Source organism: Platichthys flesus, chromosome 19 (genome assembly GCF_949316205.1).
Source record: "Platichthys flesus chromosome 19, fPlaFle2.1, whole genome shotgun sequence".
NCBI classification, from domain to species: domain Eukaryota; kingdom Metazoa; phylum Chordata; class Actinopteri; order Pleuronectiformes; family Pleuronectidae; genus Platichthys; species Platichthys flesus.
Window position 1 is genome coordinate 12,621,937 of NC_084963.1, and position 11,681 is coordinate 12,633,617.

The 11,681-nt window shown below is 41.2% G+C and overlaps 1 protein-coding gene across 1 annotated transcript; it reads right to left on the reverse strand.

Annotated features, from left to right (window-relative positions):
- Positions 1-1,537: 1,537 nt before the first annotated feature.
- On the reverse strand, positions 1,538-8,237 carry LOC133974885 (Golgi phosphoprotein 3-like). The gene is made up of 5 exons (XM_062412696.1): positions 7,829-8,237; positions 7,268-7,399; positions 5,779-5,893; positions 4,931-5,091; positions 1,538-3,906 (listed from the first exon to the last, which is right to left on the reverse strand). The coding sequence occupies exons 1-5, from the start codon at positions 8,036-8,038 to the stop codon at positions 3,643-3,645; spliced, it is 882 nt and encodes a 293-aa protein (XP_062268680.1). The 5' UTR covers positions 8,039-8,237; the 3' UTR covers positions 1,538-3,642.
- Positions 8,238-11,681: the final 3,444 nt, after the last annotated feature.

Here is an 11,681-nt window from a genome sequence, read left to right on the forward strand (position 1 = left end):
ATCCTAATGGTGTTGCCACGGAGATACTGTAAACAAGCAAAGATAGACCGACGAGGATGGGATTCGAACCCACTCGTGCAGAGCACAATGATAGACAGGGTCTACCCAAGTCCTAACAAAGGCCTAACAACTGTTAGGACTTCATTCGGGACTTGGTAGATAAATTGTTAGGAATTGTTTAGGACTTAACGACCAGTCCATAGAGGCGGTGGGATCGGATCCCATCCTCGTCGGTTTGAATTTGCTTATTTACAGTATCTCCTTGACAACACAATGAGGATGTATGTCAAAATGACCCACAGTTCAAATAAAGTCACATAAAGTTAAGTCCTAACCGTGAAGTTGCTTCACTTAGTTCACTGTGAAAACTGGAAAACACAGCCGCATTCTAAAAGTCGGGAAAGTGGTATCGGTGCTTCCATACCAAAGTTCTAGCAATTAATAGAATTTCATTCAGGACTTTTAGGTAGATAAATTGTTGGGAATAGTTTAGGACTTGTAATGGACTGTTTAGGACTGGCCTGGAAACACAGCCTTAGTCTAAAAGTAAAAAAAAAAAATGCACCAATCTCTAAAAGTAACATGTTACCTTTGTATTTTCTAAATTTCCTTTACAGCTTAGTGAATGGCCCGCTAACTTAAGTCCTAAATAATACCTATTTCCCAAATGAAGTTCTAGAACTTTGTTTAGGTAGATCTGACAGCACCTTCCTAACTTTTAGACTGCAGCTGTGTTTCCAGTTTGCACAGTGAACTAAGTGAAGCAGCTTACCGTATCAGACTTTATTTGAACTGTGGAACATCGTGACACACATCCCCATGGTGTTGCCACGGAGATACTGTAAACAAGCAAAGACAAACCGACGAGGATGGGATTCGAACCCACGCGTGCAGAGGCCATCGCCTTAACCACTCAGCCACCTCGTCCTGTATATCTATGGTCAGGTGGCTGTTGATTATATCAACTAACTTGACAGTCACAGTGAACTGAGCCAAACTGCTCCTCATTTCAGAAACAATTGTTGGACGATCAAACAATCATATCTTCATACCTTTGTTATACTGCAGACTAACAAAGTTAAACCGACGAGGATGGACTTGAACATCGCTTTAACCTCTCGGCCATCTCGCCCTGTACGTACACCTCTGTATCACAGAGTTTGAGAAAATATTGACAGATAACATTCCTGTTCCCTGATTGTTTTCTCTGAGGTACATGGAAATCTGTATGTCAACATTCACATCATAAATGACAAATATGGGAAGATATTATCATAACGTTTTGTGAGTAGAATGCAAATCTTCCACCTAAACTAATATAAATTGTATAGTCGCAACTATTTTCATTATTAGGCTAATTATTTTACGCAATTATCCAATTGATCATAAGGATTCTAAAGCAGTCCTTCTGTGTTGTCCATCCAAGAAGGTAAGATGTATTTTACAGTAATGTTAAAACGGAAATTCTCATATAAAAGAGCCTCAATTGACTTCGTCTCATGAAGTAATATAAAAGAAGACAAGGGGAAACCGGTGCTAAATTCAGGCACTTAAATGATCCTTACTTTATTTTGTGTGGTAATACAAAAGCATACAGAACTATAGAGGATAGGAGAGAAGATCCCTTTCATTGAATTCCTTTAGATCGTACACATAAAATGACTAATAATTACATACAAGCCTTTTTCTGTAGCTACATCCACAAGTACCCCAGCCCTCCACCAATAGCATGCATGGTCTCTTTGCAGTAAACAGATCTCAAGAGTTCTTCCTACCTACTGGTGTTTTGTAGTTAGAAAAATAAAACAGACAGAGCAATATGCCATGAGCCAATAGATGATATAGCTTCATACATGTATCACACCAGATTGATGTATACAATTGTGACTTTATATGGAAATGGGAGTTTTCCCAGACCTGCACCAAAGCATGTTAGGACAGTTGCTCAGTATTAAATTAGGAATCATCTGGGCCCTGTCACCTGCAGGTATAAAACAACTCAACACACCCACATGGGTTTACTAGGTAGACATTATTAGGTGATGTACAAACTGAAAAATACACAACATTGCAAGATGGAAACTTAAAGACTGGGTTCACCCAAATTACAAAATGCATTTCCGTAACTTACCTCTGTTGTTATCTGATCGTATAAACCACGGGACATAACGTTCACTGATCTCATAGGGGCAATCTCTTTATCTTTCTTTAGAAAGTCCTTCACAGTGAAGTCTGTGGATTAGTGACAGGGAAACTCCTGCAGGAAATGTTGCATTTGAATTATATATTTACTGCTAGAAGCCAATGTCAATAGAAGCCGATGTCTCAGAGGCGACGGTCTCAAAACTTAATATATAACAGAAGCCATCTGCAAGGCTGGATACCACTAGTGTTAACTAAGAAAATATATATAGATTTTTCTATACAATTTGGGTGAATTAACCCTTTAAACTTTTTTCTAAACTGGAAAAAATACTCACTAGCCCCCCCCCCACACGTCCTCACAGAGCAACGCCCACTTAAAAATAGTCCAGAGGAATGATTTTAAAGTATTCATCATCAATAGAGATCAATAACTGCTGAGAAAATAAGGGACATCTCTCTTTTTCTTTACCATGGATGCTAAGGTCAGAATCCCATCTTCACAAGTGGGTATACTCAACTCAAGAATAATCCCTATAAATACTATCTGACCTACAGGGCTATTGACTGTGCAAAAGAGTTGCTAAATGACAGGCTAGTCCCAAGCATCGATTAGCTACATAAATAAAAGCGGAAGACGTGTCTTGTTGTATGAACAAAGATTGGACCCTAGCTAAAGAGAAGCGACCTAATACGGTAAAAGATATTTGTTGACTCAAGGTTTAATTCTTCATTCAGGTCAGTCGATGAGCGCCAAATTACCCAGGTCAGTCTCGATGAAGCAGGAACTGAACTTGCGTTTATGTCGGTCCTCTCTCTCTCCTCCCCACAATGCAATGAGGAAGAAAGGAGACGGAAGGGAGTCCGTGTGTTCGAACGTTAACCCGAAGCATGATCTCCCAACACGAGTGGGAATGAGTATGTTGAAGCAGGAGGCCTGCGTGAGTGCAAAGAGCGCAAATAGCTTGCTATCCTTTGTCCTTGCATAAGGATGGGGAAGAGTGTGGAGACCAGGGTTTGATTCTGGTCAGGTCTTGTAATGGAGAGTTTCCTTTGTGTAGAGGGGAAAATTGGCCACAGTCATAATCTTCATATTCACCATGACTACTTCTGCCGTCTGCTTTGTTCTCTGATGCCGTCTAACATTAACAGAAGCCCGACAGTTTGCAGAGTCAAGGGTTTACAAGTATTTCCAGCCTCAAAGTGACAGATCACTTACCTCACTGTGAAAAAGCAGCCAGTCACTTGTAATTTAGAGACTTTTCCATCCAACCAAATGTGACCTGGTGACACCCACCACCAATTAGATTGCACTGGGTTAATATGCTCTATCCCCTCCCCCCACCCCCCAATTGTCCTCCGGAATAGATGTACAGTACAAACAGGCTCCCCGACAGATTGTCTCATTAAAGTGAAGTCTGTCTGATTAAGTGATGTCCTTCAATCAATTAAATAACACAGACCAAAGCCAGATCTTTCAGTCCAACCAATCAGGTGTTTTCACTTAGTAAACGCAGCCACGACAGCCCACATGAGTTCGTTGACGTTGGGCTTCGCGCTCTCTTTCTCCGGCTCCAGCTCTAGCAGAGTGTGGACTCTTTTCATGCCCAGGTCGTACTGGTCATCTTGGAGTGGGGCGAAGGCATTCTCCAGAACATCAGACGAGTGCGCCAGAAGGATCAGAGACAGGATCCGCTTGTCCATGCGGTGGGGGTCGTTGACCCACTTCTCCAAAACAGACTCCTGGACCTTCTTGACAAGGCGCTGCAGGGAACAACAGGAATATGTGTGTTTTATCCATCAAGTTGAAGCTTTAAATACCTTTAACTATATAAAGGAAATAGTAATAAAGCAATATTAAAGCAGTAGTTATAGGTATTATATGCATTTGATTTATTGCCAGGATTAAGATGAGAAAACAATACTGCTCTCATATCCGTTTTCAATATGGAACAACAGCCTGCAGATGGTTCGCTTAACCATCTGCAGGCTTAACAGTGGCACAACCATTGTAAATAAGGCAAGAAAAGAGTAAACCCTTGTAGTTCTAATAATTTTTTATTACAGCATTCACCACTGGCAATCAAACCAGCCAGCAGCCACTTTTTCCTGACAGAGTTTCATTCCTGTCTTGTTCGCCCTTCCCGAACCTTAACATTTTTATTTGGCTTCTCTATGCTGCTGTCAGTGATCACAGGAAGTGTTGTCAGACACACAGACGAGACATTAGTCTCAAGAAAGAGCAGTGAGAAGGGAAGTTGTTTCTCAAGAGAGTTACCTCTAAAATCACAAAGTTGTGTCTTGCATTGCAAGAAAGCAGCAGTGTTACAGACAGCTGAAGACATGTGTATTTCCCTTAACAAAAATACAGTCAACAAATGTGAAGACAGCAGTTCTTGCCAAAGAGTGTTTGTTTGGTCGCATGCTGAGGTTCAAGAAAGACGTGTTTTAATGTTTTTAAGTTAGAAAAGACACAGACAATTGTCTTATCACAGGTTGTAATTTCTCTCAAAAGGCAGGGAAGGTAATTTGCAGAGCAGATACAATATGTATGCTGTAGCAGTAAAAATATGTGCACTTTAATTTCAGTTGGACTTTTATTGTCCACGTTCTGTTCAAAGCTGCTGACATTTAGGCAGAGAGTGATTGTTGACCTCGTAAAAGCCTAATAACAAAGTTCACAGACAATCATTAAGTCAAAAATCGGCCACAACACTCATTCAAAGGGATAATCCTCCATGACTTGAGAAGCTTTATCACCCGACTGCACAACAAAGAGGCACTTTACCTGTTTAATGGAGCCGTTGGTGAGTGGATGTGTGGTCATGTCGAAGAGCAGGAAGTTCTGTTTCTCGGTGGTGAGGACGCCCTTCTCGACCAGGTTCTTAGCAAGACGCTCACGAACATTTCTCAGCTGGTAGTGCAGCTTCAGCGGATTCCAGGTCTCTCCTGAAAGGAAACAGCACATCTGCTTTAAGACATTTGATGTCAGTGTCGTTTCGTCACTTAAAAGTGTTGAGTCGTCTGTCGGTGGAGAACGATGTTGAGAGAAGTCATGTCCGGTAATTTAAAAGATCTTTATTCTACCGATTCCAAATTAATTCGATACAATTTGGATGAGTGGTGTTGATGGTTCTATCAATTAACAATTTAGTCAACAAGCATTGTAAATAAATCAATTACTCAAAGTACTCTGATAACATTGTTTTATGTATCATTTCTCTCTCAATTTGGGGGTTGGTCTCAAAATCCTAAAAAAATGCATGTTACAATTTGATGCAGCCACGGGGACATTTTTAAGTCTCTTGATTTAAACAAACACAAATTATTCAGTTTATTGACATTTAGGACAAAGAAAACAACTAATCATCATATGTGAGAAGGCCTAACCTGCAAATATGTGACACTGTTGCTTTAAAAACTACAGAAATGATACGGAAATGATACGGAATGATACGATTATCAAAAAAAGCTGGCAATGAATTTTAACACCAGTCAAGGGACTGGGCAATCAGTGCAGATTGAAAGGTAAGAGGTGTGAACTTCGTAATGAAACCAGGTCACATGCTCAACAAGTGGCAGTGAGTTGATCATTTTAAGCTTTGGTTAACAAACAGGGCGGCGTTTTTATCTCACCACTCAGCAGCTCTATCCAGCTCTGGACCGTCTCAGGAGGCTGGGTTTCTTTCACGTGCTTCAAGGCCTCGTCCAGCAGCACGTCTCCCGTCGGAGCGTCTGACTTGCAGATCACCTTGGTAAACATTTATAAAACATATTTGAACTACGATCGCAGACAACGCCTCTAGACAGTATGCCGCAAGAACAAGAACATCTACAAATTATGTGGTAAAGCTTTTGTGGGCTTTTCAGCTACAGGTTTGGCAGGTGGGGGGGGGGGGGGGGGGGGGGGGTGGATTTCTTAGCAATGGGCAGACAACCGATCTCTACAGAAGACATACTTCCTTTTGTTTACCAGATAAATTGACAGGATGTTGTTCGTCTTGTATTACATAAGAACATTTTTGGCCAGTGACACTGATCAAATGTGCAACCTGCATACTTCTTCTCTACACCTGAACATATAACATGTAAACTGGTGAATAGCATGTCGATCAATGAAACCTTAATGATAACATTGTAACCTGTTTATTGATCATAATTTATGTAATTTGTATGTTTAATTTTGGTTGCGTGATCAATTAAGGGGTTTGTGCTCGATTATGCAGTTATGCGTATTTGTATAGAGATTTTCACATACGAGACCCAGAGATTTTGATAATAATCAGTCAAATCCCTGCGAGAATTAAGTAGTAATTTTACTAGAAAAGGTCAAGGATATGACCATTGATACCTGGCAGTCGACCAGCATCGAGCAGTTGCTCCCCCAGGTAGTTCTGTCTTCAAAATAGTCACACTTTCTTGAACAAAGTCCTGATACATATAATAATGTGGTGCTGATATGACCAAAGATATAAGTATTCATGAATAAGACATCCCACTTTCCTCATTCTAACACAGGCGACTGGCTGGTCTTCTGGTATCCCTCTCTAACATGAAGCCTATCCTTTTAGTGAGACCTAATAACAATATTTCAGCTTTATTCTAATTTTTTTCAATTTTAATACTACTCTATTCTTCTAAGCATAATATTTTTGTAGCATAATTAATTTACTCTGGTAATAAAACGACTTCTGTCTTGTGAATTAACAGATTTGTTACATTACAACATTGTTGTGACAAATATTGTCTTGAAACATTAAGACTTGATTCTTGTAAACATAATACTTCCTTTCATAACATTATGCATTAACCCTGATAAATTTGTCATATTAAAACTTTCCGTCATCATTTTACGACTTTATTCTTGAAAGCTCTATCGTAGGGTTACAACAACTTTTATCTCATAATCTTGCAATATTATGAGGCCTTTACTCTCTGATCATGATCTTCTTGCTCTTGAATCACTACTTTGTCAGTGAAGAAGTTCGCTCCTGTTCGCTCCAGCTCGCCACGTCGGTCCTGCTCAACCCAGCCCACCTCCGCCCCCTCCGGCCTCGGCCCTGGTCGCTCTACCTCCCCGGGACTCACCGACTGTTTACCTGACCACATCAGCGCGGTGCCTCACCTTCCTGGACAGCAGGCTTCTCCTCCTCACGCCGCAGGCCTCCAGCTGTAGCCTCCCTCTGAGAGCCAGCTCCACCAGCATGCACCCGCGGAGTCCGGAAGAAATACAGTCGTTCCAGAAAGACGTGTAGCCCTGCGGGGAGGAGCAGGAGGAGAAGCAGCACACAGTGAGCAAAGGTGCGGAACTTGTTTACTTTAGCTGACGTGTTAAGCAGGCCGGTGGGTGAGTTGTCAAACAGGAGGGAAACTGCCCCGGAGCCACGAAGCTCAGCTTGCCGGCCATTTCACCTCTTTACTCGGATACACACATACGCAACCGGGCGTGGATGGGTGTTGACAATGTGTGTTAGTGACACGCTGCCCTACGCTGACAACACTGGCTAACTAGCTTAACGTTACACTTTCAAACAAACCAACTTCCCCCCTTCCCCCAACAAACCAACCCGGGAATAGTTAGCCACCGCCGGGATTAGACAAATTAGCTGGAGGTTAAGCGGAGCGACTCTTTGAGTTAACGCTTAAATTACGAGATTTAGAGATAGGAAAACAAGCGAGCCCGCACCTCTCGGTCCTTGAGGCCCAGCAGCAGCACCTCCTCCATCAGTGTGAGCCTGGTCTCCTTCGAGTCCCCCTTGTCGTCGTCCTCCTCCTCCCCGCGGCGCGCCTCCTCCTCCTCCCCGCCGGACTCCCTGTCCTTCTCGACGGCGGCGCTGCGGATGGCCTCGCTCCGCCGCTGGACGAGGCCCGAGTTCCTCTGGGAGAGAGAGTTCATCGCGGCTGCGGCAAATTGATCAGATGCGGGGAGAAGCGGCGACCTGGACCGGCAGGCGAGCAACACGGCATGAAACCCGGGGCGCGGACGTGGAGACGATGCAGGGGGTCGATCGGATGAAGACTGCCGAGTACGTTAAGCCCAGCTCGGGATTCCTGCTCCGACTCCGTCTACTTCCTGATCCAACATGGTGGCCGTGTCAGTGACGTAGGGTGAGCGCTGAACGGACCTGTGAACGTATCACCCGTGTGGCCTTCACGGTAATCGGAAACTGTATCACTGAAAGTTTTACAAAGTATATTCGCACAACCCACTCTTTAAAAAAAATGAAATAAACATAAATCTGACCCTTGCAGCGGATAGAAACGAAAAATAAGCCTATTGCCATACAAACTAAAATATGGAAAATAATAATGTGGCATCTGCAAAAGTTTATGCATCCATCAATTCTGAGGATATAACAATGTTGACCCTTGGTGTATACAATCACACCTAGCCTATTTGTAATATAAAGTATGAATGCGAAATATTTGATCTATTTATCTATATCACAGCCTTTTATTCGTAAAAATGATATATTAAATATATAATGTACATTATTATTATGCAGTACAGCCTATGAGCACTAGATGGCAGCATACGTGCATCTTCTCTGTTTCTTCCTCTGTTCGTGCAACGTGACGCTGCTGCATGTTCTTTGTAAATCAGAGGGAATAGGAGAGATGTTCAGTCTTGATACATTTATTGTTCTGATATGATTGCGATTATTTAATATATGAATTGATAGCTTTTAAAATACCAACATAGTAATGCAGATATACAATCCCATCAGGGTTATTTCTTAACTTGTAATTAGGGCTGGGAATTTTTTTTTTTAATCCAAAGCAATAAAACAACAATCCAATATATATCCATACATCCTGCCATTCTCTGCTCATGAAGAAGAAGTTAAAACCACAAACATTTCTCGGGAGCTTAACTGAAACAAAAAATGTCATTTAAATATAAAGTTTTACCATATAACAAAACCCTGTACTTGAAATGTCATATGTGTTGTAGTGGGAATCTTTCAGTACTGTGCTGAACTTCTGTTAATTAAGCTCCCATCCACTATCCAATACAGTCAGACAGACATCTGATAAAATGTATTCCTTATCATAACAAAGAGTCCAAGCAGTCCTAAAGGACATAGAAAAGGGATCCCTGCTGGGGAGTATATGAGGCTGCAGTTGGCTGTATGTCAGCTACTGCCACTGTATCATTGGCAGCAGCCACTGTTGATGATGATGATGAAGCAAATAAACTACTAAATGTCCTCCACTTGACCTTCTACTCCCCTCCAATCTGCTGGTCCCCAGTCTCTCCATCTTGTCCAAATTACTTTATTGATATGAGGCCAAATTAGTTGTGAAGGACGTGAGGAAAAGTGTTGTGACTAGGTTCAGGCAAAACCCATGTATTCAGGCCTGGATTGTCAGTCTAATGGAAAGGAAGAGGAAAGCACAAGTATAACATTCACCTGGGCCTAACGTTAAGCAGGAACTAATTAAGTCCAGTTGTTATAAATGCTATAAGTTACATCTGTTTTTTTCTTGCTATTGTATCAAATATCTTTAAAAACATCCTTCTACTCACCACAAGAAACCAAAGTCTGGGCCATGATTATGCAGATAAATAAAAACATCCATGTTTTCTATTGTCAGCTTGTGTTCTTTCTCCAAATCTAGAGCATGGGAAAAGTTGCATTTGTCCCGTCTTTTATAGAGGACATAAAATAAAAAACTAAATGTGAAGTCATATTCACAAAGGCTGGAAAAAACTCGAAAAAACTAATATAACACATGTTCAATAAAGTAAAAGGAAACTTCCGATAACCTGTAGCGGTAGTGAAAGGGCCTTGTAAAAATGGGTTTTGTCAAGTTATCATGCTTTTAATACCAGTGGTTAATGTGTTCTTGAATAGTTGTAAACATTACCGAAGTCATTAAAACTGCAGGTGCTTCTTTACTACAGAGCATTTATATATCCTGTGGTTAAACCTGATTCTTATTATCGCAGGTCACCCATTGTTTATCTGTAGCCTATAGATTTCATTATTTAAAATGTCGTGTTTCTTGTTTTTCACTAAACACCTCCTCCAGCAAGTGAAACTCACTCAACAAATTGGGGTCGGACCTCACAAAGTATGTTCAGTGAGAATTATTTATCATAACAATGTGTCTCAATGTTGAATATCATTCTGCTGTTGAATATATTTTTCCAGTGTTGCTGCTGTGAGCCTGCGTGCAGTCTGTCAGTGAGGACGAATCCCTCTGGAGACGCCGCTGTCCTTGTATGGTCAGTTGTGTCAGGTACCGGGGACTCAAACCCCACCAGCTGTGAAACATTAACAGACGACATGAGAGCTGCGTGTACTGACTACTGCGCTTATCATTAGGATTCTCCAATCCCCAAATATCTGATACCACCACCCACACCCATGCAGTTGTTCGTTGTTTTTTACAACACATCCAAGCTGTGGTTTAAACATGGGAGAAATGACAAGAATTAAACAAAGACCGGCCGAATAAACATATTTAACATGATTGATTATTAGGTTATGAGGGGTTAATTTAAGTAAACTCTGCTGGTGATTAGACCGTGCTGTTAAAGGTTCCTGGTGTGATGTTTCGGTTTCCCTAAGGAAGACTACAATCATCAGCAAGAGTTCCTGAACGGTAATGAATAAAGTAGACAATTTGTGGCACGTTTCCGCTCCGGGGCCAGGACCTCTCAACAAGTGACTTCAAGTTCCTGATAAAATTCTGTATAACCGGTTCCATAAAGCTTCGTATCAGCCATAAGCACAGGATCTTGAGAATCCAGATATGATAATAAGAAGGAAAAGAGCTTTGTAGTAAAAATATGATCTCATTCAGCAACAGCCGATGAGGAACTAGGGGATTTAATCAGAGACACGATGATGATGTTGATTCCCTGTGGGGGAGTGAGGTCACCGCTGAGGCAAACACTGTTACAGTGAGGTTAAAGCAATGCAACAATCAAATCTAATAAAAGGGAGATAATAATCGTTAAGTGTATTAACTATCATAGAGTTTAAATATCTAAGAGATGGTTCCCTAACAGTTTTTCTCATGCAAAAATAGATATATTTGTAAATATTTTCTTATAAAGTATTATTATATTGGAATTATAAGATATTTCTTAATTTAAAAATAAAAATGCTTGTATTTTTCAATAACTTACTTGTTAGAATAAGATTCTATCTAAAGGACACAAAGAAAAATAATCATTGGGCACTTTTAGGGCTCTGTAGTTACATTCCTAACATTTTAATATTTTTTCCCTTCCATACTGGACTCCTGTGACTCCATGTTTCTTCTCAGCTGAGCGGTGAGAAGGTCAGCGCTCAAATGTTTACGCCTGTAATCCTGAACTAAACGTGCTCCTGTACGTTTGTTCTGTAGCATAAATGACGGCAGCAGACCTCAGTGTGAACTTGAGCCTCAGCAAACACAGTTAACCCAATAATCCCTTGCGCCCTGAAGGATTTCAGTTCAAAATAAGCCGATGCTTTGTTTCTACCGTTGTGGTAGATATACTGTATATAAACTATAGTCCATACTGTACATGCCTGCAATGT